The sequence below is a fragment of the Culicoides brevitarsis genome, chromosome 2 (genome assembly GCF_036172545.1).
Source record: "Culicoides brevitarsis isolate CSIRO-B50_1 chromosome 2, AGI_CSIRO_Cbre_v1, whole genome shotgun sequence".
Lineage (NCBI taxonomy): Eukaryota > Metazoa > Arthropoda > Insecta > Diptera > Ceratopogonidae > Culicoides > Culicoides brevitarsis.
In genome coordinates, this window is record NC_087086.1 from 6,497,445 (window position 1) to 6,516,381 (window position 18,937).

The 18,937-nt window shown below is 29.5% G+C and overlaps 1 protein-coding gene across 1 annotated transcript in view; it reads left to right on the forward strand.

The window, feature by feature from the left end:
- Nucleotides 1–18,937, forward strand: part of LOC134831858 (protein eyes shut) — a 68,611-nt gene that overhangs the window by 47,676 nt on the left and 1,998 nt on the right. The window contains exons 8-10 of the mRNA XM_063845683.1: nt 17,358–17,570; nt 17,629–17,847; nt 17,903–18,765. Of these exons, the coding sequence (XP_063701753.1) occupies nt 17,358–17,570; nt 17,629–17,847; nt 17,903–18,765 (1,295 nt within the window). The remainder of the gene's footprint in view (nt 1–17,357; nt 17,571–17,628; nt 17,848–17,902; nt 18,766–18,937) is intronic.

The window sequence follows — 18,937 nt, forward strand, 5'->3', positions numbered from 1 at the left end:
AATCTTACGAATAATCCATCCACATGACGCATCCTCCACGATGAGTTTTAAAAGCCTCGATCAAAGGATATCCGTATTCAACTTCGATATCTTCGGTCCATCCGTGCACGATAATTGTCATGGGCTCATCAACCGGACAATTTTTCTTCAAAGTACAATTGTTGCAGAAATTTGACTTGAACATTTCTTGTCCTTGCTTATAAACCTCAAATTTTATGTTTTTTTCGTAATCCTCTTGCCCAAAGGCAAGAACGAAAAATTGAACGATTGTAAGTAGAATTACTGCTTGAACCTTCATTTTACAAGTTCTGTAAAAACTAACTTTAAGTTGTAATATTTCGCTCTTTTTAAAGGAAATTTTGAGCTTCGTGGCACAAAATTACATAGATTTTAAATATTTAAACAAGTTTTGGGTTTTTTTCAGCTATGTTAAGGGCTTTTGTCAAAAATATTTGCTTTGGAAACATACAAAAAAATTCTTAGGTACTTAAACAAACACACGTTTTTCAAAACGTAAAAAAATAGGCGATTAAAATTATTTTTTGTAATATTTGTACAGAAATTCATTTTTAGAAGGAGTAATTTTAAAAAATCAACAAGTATTATTTTTTGTTTTGAAAAAAAAAAAATCTAAAATTTTTAATTATTTAGTAATAATTAAAATTAATTTTATTTTCTTTTATTATTATCTTTGACGTATTATAAAATTTTTTTTTTCAGAAATTAATATCTCGAAAAATTTTAAATCAAATTCTGAATAAATTCTATCTCTAAGAGTTACAATTTTTTAAAATTCATTTATTATTGCTTCTTGTCATTCAGCGTGAAACACGAAGTGAAACAATTAAAATTACATAAATTAACATAATCAAAAATTCGTCAATAAAAATTATCAAAAAAAAAAAAAAATCAATTAAAATTAAATTCAAATATATATAGGGGGCAATAGTACAGAAAAACGATCACTTTCTTCGATGCATCTTAATTTAACCAATTTCTTAAATTTTTCAATAGAAAAGTTTACGACCTTTTCTGTCAATTTATAAATTAACAGTTGAAAAATCCTTTGAAAATCTTCCTACCTTATTATTTTTTTCTCAAAAAAGATATCAATTTTTGAGACTTTAAAAGACTTAATTTTTTTTTGTTTATTTTTTTCTAAAAACTTTAAACAAAAAATATTAAAATTTTTGTTGAAATCAGAAAAACATTTCTTAATTTTTAATTTAGAAATACTAAATCAAAAAATTTGAATTAATAAAAAAATATTATTTTAAAGATTGAATGTAATTGAATAATTATCTCTCTTAGTTTTCAAAATTAATTTATTAATAAATTTTATATAAAAATTTAATACAGTAGCATAAATTGCACAAAAATAATCAAAATTTTATTGAAATATTGAAATATCGATGAAGTCAAAAATATTTTTGATAATTTTATCTCCCTTATTAATTTTTTTTAAAGTACGTAACAAAACTCAGAAAAAGAGGTGTGTCTTTAGTTATTAAATAAACATATTACAGAAATTCGTATTTCAACGAAAAAAATTGAAAATGTTTGAAAGTTAAATATGTATCAAAATGTAAAAATTTAGTATTTTTTTTTTTTAATTATTTTGAAATTATGAAATTATTTTTTGAGACTATTTAATTATTTTTTTAAAATTTAAAAAAAATTATAAATTGAGAAAAAAATTAGTTATGGTTTTGTAAAATCAATGTTAAGGCAAAAATTAGATTTTTTTAGATTTTTGTTCAAATATTTTTCTTTTTTCCTGTTTCTTACTTGTTTGTTTTTTTGATATTTGAAAAAAATAAAACTAAGCATTATTGAAGAATTTCCTTTATTTCAAATTTAATTTGGTAAAAATTTCAAAATTAAAACGAATAAATTTTTCTGAAGAAAAAATAAAACGAATCAAACAACACCAAGAACAACATTATATGGCGCAGCAGGTTTCGCATTTGCGTAAAATTCTCCATCCTCAAGTGAAAAATTGAAGCGATATCCCATCATGTAGGCGGGTGTTGATGGCAAAGTTGGCATGTGCTGTCTATTAACGCACGTCGTAGTATGAGCGGTATCAATTTGCGCCTTCGAGACCAATCTGAAATCATTCGTGAAGGAGCTTATGTAGGCTCTGGGACACAAATAATGATTTTCTGTAGAATTCAATGTGGACAGTCCCGTTCCGCATTTTCCCAAATTCACACTTTTCGGACAGTATCGTTCAGATGTTCCCAAAAGGATGCTCGAATGTATACACTGAACATTTATTGCCGAGCTATTGGCATGTTTTGTGGCCTTTACTGTCCCGGTAGTAGCACTTTGCATGAGAATAGTAGCAGGATCACAAGCATCGATACGCCCAACTTTTTTGTGTCCAAAATGGTAACCAGCGGAAATTACTTGATGCGCTCCGAAACTGAAGCCAAACATGTGAAAATTGGCAGGATCGTAACCAAGTTGTTCCAATTGCTTCAATTTTTTTACTAAAACTGCGTTGATTCCATCAAATTTTGGTACGAGCTTAAGGGCATATTCCGTTGGATTTCCGGGGCCAGTCACGCTGTACTTCCTAAAAAAAATAAAAAAATGAAAAATTTGTTTTCAAGGAAAAAAAAATCTTACGAATAATCCATCCAGATGACACATCCGCCACGAGCATTTTCAAAAGCCGCGATCATGGGTGCTGCCCATTCAATGGAGGGAGTTTCTAACCATCCGTGAACAACAATTGTCATGGGCTCATCACGAGAACATCCAGCAAGCAAAGTGTCGTTGTTACAAAATTTGGATGTGAAAGTCTTTTTTCCCTTCTTATGAACGAAAAAGTTGATGTTTTTCTCATAATCTTCTTGGCCAGAGACAAGAATGAAAAATTGAAATAATGCTAAAAGAATTATTGCCTGAACCTTCATCTTTGAAGTTTAGGTGAAAACTAATTTTTGAAATTTGACATTCTTAGAAGAAAAAAAAATGAAAGCGAACATAGCAACGAATTTCCATTTTTGGTACACGAGTTTCAAATATTTGAACAAGTTTTTTTTTTTGAGAATAATAAAATTTTTTAGCAAAAATATTTGTTTTAAAAACACTTGTCAAGAAGGTTTTTATCTCTTAAATTGCTTTTTTTTGAAGCGTATAAATTTTTTTTTTTAAATTTTTGCAAAAATATCAAGGAAAAATTAAAAAAAAATAAATTTAAATTAAATAAAATGAAAATTTTTTTTTTTTTGTAAAAATATTTCTTTGTCAGACATTTAATAAGCGAACAAAAAAAAAATTTAAGAAAATTAAAAATTCATGAAGAATCTCAGAAATTTTATCGTTTAACCTTCATATTTCACCTTCAACGACATTGACAAATACTAAAACAATATTTGCAAAAATAAAATAAATAAGAAACAGAATTTTTATTTTTGTCGAGAAACTTTTCTCAGTTGCTGAGGAAACTCTTATAATTTGCCTCAGAAGCAGTTAGTATCAAATGAATCATCATATAAAGTTCTAATTGGAAAATTAAAATTATTTACTTGATTAAATTAAAAATTCTTTATTTAATTAAAGTTAAAATTATTTATTTTATTAAAATTGAAATTAATTTTTTAGAAAGACTTGAAATGAAATAAAATTAAACTTTTAAATTTAATTTAATTTTTTTACAATTTTTTTTTTATAAAAAAAAATATTAAAAAACAAATTTATGATGAAAAATTAATCAAATAATTGTGACATTAATAAAATAATTTTGAAATTAAAAAAAAATATTTTAAAATTTTTTAATTTAAAATTTGAATTTAATTTAAAATTTTTATTTTTTTTTCTAAATGTAAAATTTAAATTATTTTAAAGTATTTTACTAAATTTAGTTTTTTTTTAAATTAAAAAAAAAATAAATTTCAAATTGCATATTTTTTTTTAAATAAAATAAATAATTTAAAATTATTTTAAGAAAATTATATTGATAAAGAAAATTTAAATTTATTTCAAAGAATTTCTATACAAAAAAAAAATAAAAGAAAAAATTTTTGATTTTTATTATTTTTTTTGGCTACTTGATTAAATAAATTTCAACCTAAAAAGATATCAAATTTAATTTATTCAAGATTTTTTTTTTCTTTAAATATTTTATAAATTTTTTTTTGTATTTCGAATAAATATATCGAAAATATTGAGTTTTATAGTTTAAACTCTCAAACATTGTAAGGAGCTGATGCTCCAGCTTTAGCAAAATATGTTCCATCAGGTACTGACATGTCACAATGATATCCCATTCTGTTCTGAGGTGAAACGGGACCATCAGGCAACGAAGTTGGAGCACTTGGACATTGATTTGAGCCCGTCAAACCATATGCCGAATTAATTGTTGCTCTGTCAACAAATGGAAAATTATTCGTAAAAGCCTCAAGGTAATATTTAACGCTTAAATAATGTGCCTCTTTGTCATCCGTGGTCGAAAGTTGTTTCGTTCCACAAATTCCCATGTTTACACTTTTACCGCCGTAACGAAAATCTGCTCCAAAAAAGTCTGACGTGTGAATAACTTGAAGATTTGTCACAGAACTCGCTGCATTGGCGACAGATGATGACGACTCAGTGAAAAAAATACCTGCTGGATCACAAATGTCAACGCGATGGATGGGAGTTGATTTGGCAAGTTTGTATCTATGTGCTGCTTCTGTCGCAAGTTGCGCTCCAAAGCTGAAACCAAACATGAAACAACTTTCGACAGCGTAACCCCATCCCTTCAAAGTCACCATGTAGCTCGTCAAAACGTTCGCGATGTCACTAAAATGACTATAGAGTGTCGGGTAGTGAATTAATCGAGAAAGTGTCACGCTGGAGAATGGACTAATTGAGTAAGCACTGAAAAAAAAATAAAAATTTCGAAATTTCTTAAATTTTGATGAAAAAAAAAATAACTTACGAATAATCCATCCAAATAACGCAACCGAATCGGTTATCCAAAAAATTGTTTGTCATTGGCACACGCCAATAAATCGCCGTATCTTCTTGCCATGCGTGTACCAAAAAAGTTACATTTCCCCCAACACTGCAGAAATTCTTCATCTGAGCTTCGTTTCCGGTATTAGTAAACTGCTCAATTTGTGTGGGTCCGCGTCGATAAGCGATAAACTTAATTTTTGATGGATTAAAAACAGCCGCAAATCCTTGAATTTGCAAAATTGCAATTAAAATTATTGCTATCTTCATTTTATTGTTTTCTTGATTGTCTTCTCTTGAACACTAACTTCTTTGTAAAATTTTTCGATTTTTTATACAATTTTTTTATTATTAAGTGAACACTTGGATCAACTTTTTTTTTTAATTTTTTTACGACGATCGCAGCTTCAATTGCAATATTTACATAAATATTTTTATTTATTAATAAATAAAAATAAAAAACACACTTTGATAATATTTACAAGAATATACGAGAAAAACCATTTTTTTTTTAACTGAAATTTTTAATTGTTGCTGGACAGTTTTTTTAAACAGTTGGTAGCTGATTCATATTTTTATTAAAAGTTTATTGCACGAAGAAAAAATATTTTTAATTTAAAAAAAAAAAAAAATTTTATTTTTTTCATTATTTTATTTAAAAAAAAATTTTTTTTCATAAATTAAAAAAGTTGAATTTTAATTTTTTTTTAAAACGAATTTTATTATTCGGCCAATTTTGGTTAAATATTTATTTATTTATTTTTACTATATATTTATTTTAAGTAAAAAAAAAATTTTGACAAATGTTTAATTGAATTTAATTCAATGATTTAAATTATTTTTTTCTATTCTTTGAATTTTATGGGAAATATAATTACCTAAAAAATATGGATTAACTTATAACATCTAAAAATTTAAAAAAAATATACATATATCAATTTTAAATTAAATATGTAATTTTATTCGAATGAACTAAAATTTTATTTAAAAAAAATTATAAATTTTTTAATAAAAAAAAATAATATAAAAAAATTACCTATAATTTTTGAAAATTTTTTTATTGATTCTAACATATATTTCAATGAAAAAGCAACAATTAAAAAAAATATTTTCATTCTTAAAAAAAAATTTAAAAAATTGTAGTTAGTTTTTTGAAATCGAAATTCATATTTTATGGTTCACTTTGATTTATTTTCACAAATTTTTGAAAAAAAAATTAAATTTTATTCAAAATAGCCTAAATTTAAATTTAGAAAAATAGCATTCCTAAATAAAATTTGTTTAAAAAATTCGCTTTTGATTTTTTTTTAAATATTTTATAATAAAGTTGACTTTTGAATAAATTTTCACAAAAATTTTTAGTTTGATACTTTTATCACTCAAACATTATAAGGAGCTGATGCTCCGGCGTAAGCAAAATATGTTCCATCAGGTACTGACATGTCACAATGATATCCCATTCTGTTCTGAGGTAAAACGGGACCATCAGGCAACGAAGTTGGAGCACTTGAACATTGATTTGAGCCCGTCAAACCATATGCCGAATTAATTGTTGCTCTGTCAACAAATGGAAAATTATTCGTAAAAGCCTCAAGGTAATATTTAACGCTTAAATAATGTGCCTCTTTGTCATCCGTGGTCGAAAGTTGTTTCGTTCCACAAATTCCCATGTTCACACTTTTGCCGCCGTAACGGAATGTAGCTCCAAAAACATCTGACGTATGAATAACTTGAAGATTTGTCACAGAACTCGCTGCATGAACGACAGACGATGACGTCAAACCATCAAATAACGGACCTGCTGGATCACAAATGTCAACACGATGGATGGGAGTCGATTTGACAAGTTTGTATCTAAATGCTGCTTCTGTCGCAAGATGCGCTCCAAAGCTGAAACCGAACATGAAACTATTTTCCACGGCGTAACCCCATCCTTTGAAATCCAACATTTTATGCATTAAAACGCTCGCGATGTAATCAAAACGCCCTCTGAGTGTCGGATAGTGAATTAATCGAGAATGAGTGACGTCGGAAAAGGGACTTATGGAGTAATAACTACAAGAAAAAAAAATTAAAAAAATATTTTTGAACAAAAAAAAAAAAAATCTCACGAATAATCCATCCAAATAACACAACCGCCTCGTTCTTCCAAAAAAGCTCTCGTCATTGGTTCTCGCCAGAAAATTGTCGTATCTTCCTGCCATGCGTGTACCAAAAATGTTAGATTTCCTCCGATACTGCAGAAATTCTTCATCTCAGCTTCATTTTTCGTATTAGTGAACGATTCTATTGCACCTTCGTTGCTTAGTCGATTAGCGATGAACTTAATTTTAGATCCACTTTGGGTCCAAAATCCCTGAATTTGCAAAATTGCAATTAGAATTATTAGTTTTATCTTCATTTTGTTCCTTTTTTGATTGTCTTCTCTTGAAAACTAATTCTATTGCAAAGTTTTTGCGTATTTTTATACTAATTATTGATGATTATGTCAAAAAATGTGTGCGAATTATTGTTGAATGAACACTTGGGTCAATGTTTTTTTTTTATTTAGTTTTAATTAAATATTATTTTTTTAAAAACAGTTGGTAACTTATTCATATTTTTAAATAATAAAAAAATATAATAGAAAAAAAAATTCAAATTTATTGAAATTAAAAAAAAACTTCATTTAGTCAAAAATTAAAATAAAATCCTTTAAAAAATTAATAATTTTATCTAAAAATGTTTTGTATTTTTTTTTTAAATAAAAAAAAAACAAAATAATTTTTTAATTAAAAAAAATTAAAATATGTAACGTAATGAACAATTTTAGCAAAATTAAAACAAATTATAAAATGACAAAATAAAATAAAAAAAATAATAAAAAAATTAAATAATGCTATGTTAAAGAAGTTTATCAAAATTACGATCAAAATTTAGTACCGTAATCTACATAATGCTAAGAATAAAAAAAAACCGTTAAAATTCAAATGAAACGAAAAAATGTAGATAAATTAAGAGAAGGCTAATTTTGAAGTTAAGAGAAAACAATTTCTCTTAAATTTTTAACATTTTTAAATATTTTTTTAAACAAATTTTAGTTGTATTTTTAAATGTTTTTGACACAAAAATGATAATTTTAAAATAAAAATACATAAAAGTACAAAATTAGTTGAAATTTCAAATATTTTAGTTAAAAATTTTCAAAAATTAGAATTTGAAACGAAAAAATGTTAAGAGAACGAATTTTGACTTCAATTTTCGTTAAGAAAACAGATTTTTAAATTCTCTTAGCATTTTTTAGATTACGGTATTTTTTTTTTCAAAAATCTATCAAAAAATAAAAAAAAAATTAATTAAAAATTTTTACAAAATTGTTGATGAAAAAATATGAATGAAAATCCTTTAAAACTTTTTTTTTCAAAATATTAAAAAATTTTCTTCAATAAAATATGTATCTTGGAAAAAATATTTTTTTTAAAGTCGTTTTATTTACAACATTTTTTTTTTAATTATTCAAATAACATTATTTTAAGCCTCTTCTGCTGCTGCTGCCATTGCAGTTGCATTCGGAATACAGAAAAATTCTCCTTCGGGAAGAGTAAAATCGAAACGCCATCCAAATTGCTTTGGCGGTTCAAACGTCGAAACATCGGGAATTTCTTTTTTCGGCAAGCACGGTATCCCATAATTCTGTTCAACCGCTGCCTTCGTCACCAAATTGAAGTCATTCGTGAACGAAGCGATATAATATTCGGCACACAAATGATTACTCTCGGCCCACGTGAAAAGTCCCTCAGGTTGATACAAACCACAAACGCCCAAATTGACGGCATACGGACAATATCGTTCGACGGTCCCGAAATCGCTGCTCGTGTGCATGCATTGCACATGTTTTGCGGCATCTGCCGTTTGATTAACCGACGGATCTAAAAACGTGAATCCCGCTGCAATGGGATCACAACAATCGATACGCCCAATTTTCTGTATGCCATATTTGATGCCCGCCTCGAGTGCGAAATGTGATCCAATACTGAATCCGAAGATCATGGCGTTGTCTGGATTGAAGCCCAACTCCTCGAAATACCGCAATTTTCGTGCCAAGAAATTCGTGAGAGCGTCTCTTTCCAACATGACGTCTGCCAAAGTCTTCTTCTTGCTGTAGTACGAGTAATCCATGTAAATGACGCAACCATTCGTGACATTCTTGAAGCCCTGAATTAGGCGATCTTTCCATTTGATTTTGTCGCCATTTAACCACTGATGCACGATGAATGTGTAGTTTCCTTTGTTATCGCAGGCATCAAGGAGTGTCTGATTGTTGCAGAAATTCGATTCAAAGGGTTCCGTTTTAGGAGAATGCACGAAAAATTTTACATGTTCGCACATTCTCGCGAAACTCCCTGAAATTTGCAGGACAGCGATGAGAATAAGTATTTGCAACTTCATTTTATGGATACTACTAACCTATTTGATGATTTGTCTTCCGCTTTTTATTAGAAATTGTTAAATTTTTGGAAACACTTGTTCATTGACGTAAATCGTGCGTCACAAAATGTTTGAACAACTTGTCATCACGCGTTGTTTTTCTCTCGCTAAGGAATTTCGGAATTATTTGTATACGTGTTAGGCGAACTTCGAAGGTTGATTTCCAGTTCGAGGTTACTTGTACCAAAAAATTTCACCTGAAATTCAGTAAATAAAAAAATATTGATAAAAAATGTCTGTTTTGAAAACGCGCAAAGTTCTGTAAATCAAAATTTTTGAATAATTTTAAAGAAATTTTTTAAACAAAATAAATATTTTAAAAAAATTAAAAAATTTCAAAAAATTAAAATTTTATGAATATATTTTTTATAAATTAAAAAATTCTTTAATAAATTTGACAAATACTAAAAATTAAAACAAAAAATTTTTAAACTCTTGAATAAAGCAATTCATTAAAATTTTTTAAGTTTCTTAAAAAATGAATAAAAAATTATTTTAATATATTTTTTTTAATTTAATGAAAATCGATAAATTATTTTAAGAAAATTATGCCGCTCCAAATTTTTTTTGAACTTTTTGTCCCATGCCCCATTTTAAAAGTCGAAAAATCAATGGGGCAAAATTAAAAAAAAGTTAAAAATTTTATCAAAATTTACTTTTTTTGGTCTTTTTTCATATTTTTTTTTTAAGGATTTTTTCAAAATTTTTTAAAAAATTTTCAATTTTTAAGAATTTTTGTATTGAAAATCGTATTTTAACCTCAAGGTCAAAATCCTCTTATTATGAGGGCTCACATACCGATTTTTCAAAATTAAGCTAGATCACGGTTCTCCGTCTCAAAATGAAGGTTTTGATGTTAGAAACAACTTTTGTTTTGGACTTTTTCTAAATTTTGCGTTTTCGATGTACAGGAGCCATTTAAAGATGTTAGCAAAAAAAAAATTAAGTCAAAATCCTCTTATTATGAGGGCTCACATACCGATTTTTCAAAATTTTTTCAACTTTTGTAGATCACGGTTCTCCGTCTCAAAATGAAGGTTTTGATGTTAGAAACAACTTTTGTTTTGGACTTTTTCTAAATTTTGCGTTTTCGATGTACAGGAGCCATTTAAAGATGTTAGCAAAAAAAAAAAATTAAGTCAAAATCCTCTTATTATGAGGGCTCACATACCGATTTTTCAAAATTTTTTCAACTTTTGTAGATCACGGTTCTCCGTCTCAAAATGAAGGTTTTGATGTTAGAAACAACTTTTGTTTTGGACTTTTTCTAAATTTTGCGTTTTCGATGTACAGGAGCCATTTAAAGATGTTAGCAAAAAAAAAAATTTAAGTCAAAATCCTCTTATTATGAGGGCTCACATACCGATTTTTCAAAATTAAGCTAGATCACGGTTCTCCGTCTCAAAATGAAGGTTTTGATGTTAGAAACAACTTTTGTTTTGGACTTTTTCTAAATTTTGCGTTTTCGATGTACAGGAGCCATTTAAAGATGTTAGCAAAAAAAAAATTAAGTCAAAATCCTCTTATTATGAGGGCTCACATACCGATTTTTCAAAATTTTTTCAACTTTTGTAGATCACGGTTCTCCGTCTCAAAATGAAGGTTTTGATGTTAGAAACAACTTTTGTTTTGGACTTTTTCTAAATTTTGCGTTTTCGATGTACAGGAGTCATTTAAAGATGTTAGCAAAAAAAAAAAAATTAAGTCAAAATCCTCTTATTATGAGGGCTCACATATCGATTTTTCAAAATTTTTTCAACTTTTGTAGATCACGGTTCTCCGTCTCAAAATGAAGGTTTTGATGTTAGAAACAACTTTTGTTTTGGACTTTTTCTAAATTTTGCGTTTTCGATGTACAGGAGCCATTTAAAGATGTTAGCAAAAATAATTGATGAAAAAAAAATTAAGTCAAAATCCTCTTATTATGAGGGCTCACATACCGATTTTTCAAAATTTTTTCAACTTTTGTAGATCACGGTTCTCCGTCTCAAAATGAAGGTTTTGATGTTAGAAACAACTTTTGTTTTGGACTTTTTCTAAATTTTGCGTTTTCGATGTACAGGAGCCATTTAAAGATGTTAGCAAAAAAAAAAAATTAAGTCAAAATCCTCTTATTATGAGGGCTCACATACCGATTTTTCAAAATTTTTTCAACTTTTGTAGATCACGGTTCTCCGTCTCAAAATGAAGGTTTTGATGTTAGAAACAACTTTTGTTTTGGACTTTTTCTAAATTTTGCGTTTTCGATGTACAGGAGCCATTTAAAGATGTTAGCAAAAAAAAAAAAAAATCCTCTTTAAGTCAAAATCAACTTTATTAGATCAAATTCTTATCAACTCTTATGAGGGCTCACATACCGATTTTTCAAAATTTTTTCAACTTTTGTAGATCACGGTTCTCCGTCTCAAAATGAAGGTTTTGATGTTAGAAACAACTTTTGTTTTGGACTTTTTCTAAATTTTGCGTTTTCGATGTACAGGAGCCATTTAAAGATGTTAGCAAAAAAAAATTAAGTCAAAATCCTCTTATTATGAGGGCTCACATACCGATTTTTCAAAATTTTTTCAACTTTTGTAGATCACGGTTCTCCCTCTCAAAATGAAGGTTTTGATGTTAGAAACAACTTTTGTTTTGGACTTTTTCTAAATTTTGCGTTTTCGATGTACAGGAGCCATTTAAAGATGTTAGCAAAAAAAAAAAATTTAAGTCAAAATCCTCTTATTATGAGGGCTCACATACCGATTTTTCAAAATTTTTTCAACTTTTGTAGATCACGGTTCTCCGTCTCAAAATGAAGGTTTTGATGTTAGAAACAACTTTTGTTTTGGACTTTTTCTAAATTTTGCGTTTTCGATGTACAGGAGCCATTTATATACAGGAGCCATTTAAAGATGTTAGCAAAAAAAAAATTAAGTCAAAATCCTCTTATTATGAGGGCTCACATACCGATTTTTCAAAATTTTTTCAACTTTTGTAGATCACGGTTCTCCGTCTCAAAATGAAGGTTTTGATGTTAGAAACAACTTTTGTTTTGGACTTTTTCTAAATTTTGCGTTTTCGATGTACAGGAGCCATTTAAAGATGTTAGCAAAAAAAAATTTAAGTCAAAATCCTCTTATTATTCACATACCGATTTTTCAAAATTAAGCTCAACTTTTGTAGATCACGGTTCTCCGTCTCAAAATGAAGGTTTTGATGTTAGAAACAACTTCTGTTTTGGACTTTTTCTAAATTTTGCGTTTTCGATGTACAGGAGCCATTTAAAGATGTTAGCAAAAAAAAAAATTAAGTCAAAATCCTCTTATTATGAGGGCTCACATACCGATTTTTCAAAATTAAGCTAGATCACGGTTCTCCGTCTCAAAATGAAGGTTTTGATGTTAGAAACAACTTTTGTTTTGGACTTTTTCTAAATTTTGCGTTTTCGATGTACAGGAGCCATTTAAAGATGTTAGCGAAAAAAAAATTAAGTCAAAATCCTCTTATTATGAGGGCTCACATACCGATTTTTCAAAATTTTTTCAACTTTTGTAGATCACGGTTCTCCGTCTCAAAATGAAGGTTTTGATGTTAGAAACAACTTTTGTTTTGGACTTTTTCTAAATTTTGCGTTTTCGATGTACAGGAGCCATTTAAAGATGTTAGCAAAAAAAAAAATTAAGTCAAAATCCTCTTATTATGAGGGCTCACATACCGATTTTTCAAAATTTTTTCAACTTTTGTAGATCACGGTTCTCCGTCTCAAAATGAAGGTTTTGATGTTAGAAACAACTTTTGTTTTGGACTTTTTCTAAATTTTGCGTTTTCGATGTACAGGAGCCATTTAAAGATGTTAGCAAAAAAAAAATTTAAGTCAAAATCCTCTTATTATGAGGGCTCACATACCGATTTTTCAAAATTTTTTCAACTTTTGTAGATCACGGTTCTCCGTCTCAAAATGAAGGTTTTGATGTTAGAAACAACTTTTGTTTTGGACTTTTTCTAAATTTTGCGTTTTCGATGTACAGGAGCCATTTAAAGATGTTAGCAAAAAAAAAAAATTAAGTCAAAATCCTCTTATTATGAGGGCTCACATACCGATTTTTCAAAATTAAGCTAGATCACGGTTCTCCGTCTCAAAATGAAGGTTTTGATGTTAGAAACAACTTTTGTTTTGGACTTTTTCTAAATTTTGCGTTTTCGATGTACAGGAGCCATTTAAAGATGTTAGCAAAAAAAATTGATGAAAAAAAATATAAGTCAAAATCTAGATTTTAACATGAATTTTCTTCGTTAATTTAATTTTTCAAAAAAATAATTTTTTAAAATTTTTTGACATTTTTTTGCGAATTTTTTTTTAGTTTTAGCTTGAAATACTCTGAGATAAATTTTAAATTATCAAATCTCAATGTAGATACCATAAAATCAACTAAAATATTGATTTATCAAAAAAAAAATGTTAAAACTTTGTCATTTTATATGAAACAGTATTTCAAAAAAATTTTTTTTTACTTTGCCCCCCCTCATTTTGAAAAAAAGGTTTTGGGACAAAAAGTTCGAAATAAATTTGGAGCAGCCTTAGTTATTTTTTAAAAATTCAACTATTTTAAAAAATTTCTAATTTTCTTAAATTAATTTTTTGAATTAATTATTCTATATTAACATTTATTGATATTTATTTTTTTTTTTAAATTAAATTTTTAACTCAATTTGAATTTTTAAAATTTTTTAAAAAATTTAAATGAAATTTATTGCAATTGAAAATTAAAATTTTTAATATATTATTTAAAATTATTTTTAATTAATTTATTTTTTTTTATTATTTAAGTATTTTAATTTAATATAAAAGATTAAAATGTGAATTTTCGAAAAATAAGAAAAAATATTTAATTATTAATAGCTATGAAATACTTTCCAAAACAAAAAAATATGCAAAATAGGTAATGAAAACAAACAAAATTAGAAAATCAATAAAAAAACGTAAAAAAATATTTTAAAATTTCTTTCAAGAAGCATCAAAACTTCAAATTATTTTTAAAATAAAAATTTTCAAAAAGGATATTTTGTTGGATAAGCAAAATACTCTCCATCCGTAATACTAAAATTCAAATAAAATCCCATTTTCGGCCTCGGATTGTACTTTGTAACATCAGGAGTTGCCATCAAAGCTTTACACTTGGTATCATAATGCCTTTCAATTTCCTCTTTTGGCACCAAATCCAGTTTATTCCTCAGATCGAACGAATTCACGTAAAAATCCACACACTTGACATGCCCAAAGAACGGAACAAGTCCCCAAAATCCGGGTTGCCACCAACCACAAATTCCAACGTTGATATTTTTCTGCCCCAATCTGTCTCGTGTACCCGGAATCGAACTCGTATGAATCGTTTGAACATTTATTGCCGCCTTCGAAGCATGTTCCATGGCTATTGGAGGATCACAGACATCAACTCGATTAAAATGGGTGCCAGATTGAAGGTTTGCTTCGTACGCCGCTTCATAGGAAAACAATGCTCCGTAACTAAATCCAAACAAAAAACCATTTTCGGGTGAAAATTCGAGGGAATAGAGATAAATTAAGAGATTCGTCAAAACATCACGGATGTTGTAAAATTCGGGAGCGAGATAAATCCAATAAAAAAGATGCTGACTGAAATAACTTGAAAAAAAAAATATTTTTAATTTTTTTTTTGTGAAAAAAAGTAAAAAACTTACGAATAATCCATCCAAAAGACACATCCATGCCTCGCAGCGAGAAAAGCATTGGTCAGGGGTTGTCTCCAACTAACCGAAGGACCTTCCATCCATCCATGGACCAAAATTGTGTAATTTTCTGATGCACTACATTTCGATAAAAGTTGATTTTTGTCATTTAAATTCAATGTAAATTGCGGATCTCGTCCATTTTGAACATAAAAATTAATATATTTCGATACATCTTCTGAAATTACGAAACTAAAAAATCCTTTTAATATCAAGACAACAAAAATTTTCGCTTGAAAATTCATTTTGTTGATTTTTATTGAAAAATCGACAAGAAACTGACGGAAAATCGTTTCAAAACTAACTAAAACTATGAGAAAATCAATTTTTCACGCCACATTATACGGATAATTCTTCGACGTTAAAGCGTAATATTGTCCATCGGGGAAGCTCATGTTCATACGAAAGCCAGCAACAGCATTTTCCGTTAAAGTTCTGTCAACTTCAATTTTTCCCTTTGGAACGGTGCAAGTTCGCCTTGTAGCTGCTTTAACATCAGCTTTTGTCACAAATTTGAAGTCATGCTCGAACATACTTGTGTACATGTACGGGCAAAGGCCATGACTCATTTTCGGAGGCAATGTCGCTGCATCTTGAAGCAATCCGCAATGCCCGAGCAACACATTTTTCGGACAATAACGTAATCTTGTGCCCTTATCGCTGCTCGTGTGGATACATTGAACGTCTTTTGCTGCTTCCATCGCATGAATTTTGCTCGCAATAGTGAATCCGGGACCTGCTGGATCGCAAACATCGATTCGGGCAACTTTACGAGGACCGTAGTTGAAAGCGCCCTCAAATGCGACATGAGCTCCGAAGCTAAAACCGAAAAGGAAGAAATTCGCAGGATCATATCCAAGATTTTCGAGTTCAATTAACTTTTCAGTGAGTGTTTTGTGGATTATTTCAAATTTGCGACAAAGCAAAGCATATGCAAGTTTACTATGAACACTAAAAAAAATAAAAAAAATTACAAAAAATCATTGAAAAACGAAAAATTAAAAAAAAAATACTTATAATCCATGAAAATAACACAACCCGCACGAGCAGCAGTAAAATTTGCGATCAAATTCGTTGTCCATTCAGTCGTTGATGATTCAGTCCATCCATGAATTACGATGGTTATGTTTCCATTCACGTCGCATTTCTCCAAAAAAGTCTCGTTACTTGCGGAAATAATTTTTGACCCATCTTCCGGATATGTGATGAAGAAAATTTCCGATTGACAACTCGCTAAAGTAAAAATTAAACAGAAAAAAATTAAATTTTTCATTTTTTTAACGAACGAAGTGAATTTTTAGATCGATAAAAAATAACTAAATACCTTTTTCGACGATAAATTACCTTAAAAAGGGCTTTTGAGTCACAATTTTTACGTTGTTCAAACAATTTGCTTTAAGTTACATTATTTGAACAGCTTTTACAAACATTTTACATGAAAAAAATGTTTTTGGTTACTTCCTGATCGAACATAACCTTGAAATTTGCCACGTGTGAGACGTATGAAAGTGATAAAAGATCAATTTTTTGCTGAAAATTGCGAACGAAGCTCAGTAGATGCGATAAAAGTATCGCTCGAGGCGAAATTCTCGGTCAATTGGAAGGAATTTCATTAAAATTGAGTCCATCGTGTTCATTGCTTCCATCAGCATCATCATCGTTATCATCCAATTTCGTATTTATTACACACATGTGAGAAATCCATCCATTTAATTTCGCTCAAAACTTTCGGTACGAACGAAATTTAAAACGAAACGAAGTCAAATCCCAATCTGGTTGTATTTCATGCAGCAATTTTGGCAGCAAACACAAATTTTACGAGCGATTTTTAATGCAATTTTGTGTATATACGGGGCAGAACTCATCAAAATGAACTTATTTACGTATGGATTGCCACAAAAATTAAATATGGATTAGTTTTGGGCAGTCTTTCGTCCTCTATTTTTCATGTTTTACTGCTTTTCATGTTTCTAACAACAACGACGACTTGCAAGACTTGTTTATGACATGTTTTGTTCCTCGTTCTTGTGGAAAATCTTTGTTTTTCTGCTCAAAAGCATGTTTTGTGTCATTTTCACATAAACTTTTGCTTCTTTTGTTCATAAAGTGCATAAAAGAACCTTCAATTCAACATTTTTTTTTTGTTTATTTAAAAAAAAATTGAGGTTAACTTTTGAATTTTTGTTTTTTTTCAGATCTGGAAATCACAACGCCAACATTTTCGGGTACAATTAATGGTCTTTCGTCGTATATGGCGTACCCGTTGCCGATTCCTTTGGAGCATTCCGTGCAATTTAGCTTCAAAATGTCGCCGACAACGATGCAACAGATCTCATTGCTTGCGTTTATTGGTCAAAATGGGAATCATGATGACAAGAGTGATCATATTGCTGTCAGTTTTATTCAAGGTTTGTTCGATATTGTATTGAAAATTGATCAGCTGATCTTAAAATGGGTAATTTTTAGGTTATATCATGCTCACGTGGAATTTGGGAGCAGGTCCTCGTCGTATTTTCACGCAAAAACCTGTCGAATGGAAGACTGATGGCACGGAAAACGTTTATCAGATCGAAGTTGGAAGAATTGGGCGAACCGCATGGCTTACAGTTGATAATAATGTTAATATAAGTGGAAATTCTCCCGGCGGTATGACCAAATTTGAGGTTAATCCTGTTTTGTATCTCGGTGAGTTTTGTTCTAACCTCATTTTTAGATCGATTTTAACGAAAAAAAATTTTAGGAGGTCATTCTGTTGGTAATTTCTCGTCTTTGCCGCATGATCTTCCGCTACATTCGGGTTTCCAAGGATGCATTTTCGATCTTCAACTGATTTCGGGGCACATTTCGATTCCATTGCTCGAAACGAAGGGCGTTCGAGGTCGAGGCGTTGGTCAATGCGGTACGCGGGAATGTCATCGACATGCGTGTCAACATGATGGCGCGTGTTTGCAACATGGCGCGACATTTACTTGCATTTGTCAAGAAGGATGGCATGGTCCCTTATGCGCTCAAAAGTCAAATCCGTGCGAAGGAGGCAACAATCGATGTGCGCCAGATGCCATGTGTGTTCCTCTCGTCACGGGCTACGAATGCGATTGTCCTGTGGGCAAAACGGGCAAATATTGCGATCAAATTATCAAACATTTGAGCGATGTTTCGATGACGGGACGTCGTTCTTACCTGAAAATTAAATGGCCCAGTATCGAAAGTGACGTTTACTTTGGGAGACTTTTGCAATCGCATGGATACGAGAAAAATCCGCAAAATGTGAGAAGTGCATTTTTGTATGACGAACCGATGCCTGTGAAATTGATCGTTCCGTCGCGTGCGGCGCAGCAACAAAGTCGCGTTCAACACTTTTCCGTTGAATTTCAAATTCGCCCGTTGTCGGAAAGAGGGCTTTTATTGTTCTTCGGCGACTTGGAAGATAATAAAGATGGTCAAATTGGGTTTGTAAGTGTGTCGTTGCAAGGCGGCGTCATTGAATATCGAACTGCAGGACCCCAAGGACATATAACAGTTGTTCGGAGTTCAAGAATTTTGGCAATTGGTGAATGGCACAAAGTTAAAGTTATTCAAGCGGGGCGTCGAATGACACTTTGGGTGAGTTTTTATCAATTTTTGATTAAAATTTCAACAACTTTCAAATTTCAACTTTAAAAAAAAATTCAACAATTACTGAAAAAAATTCAACATTTTTTTATGAAATTTCAACTTTTGAAAAAATTTAATAAAATTTTTTATGAAATTTCAACTTTTGAAAAAATTTAATAAA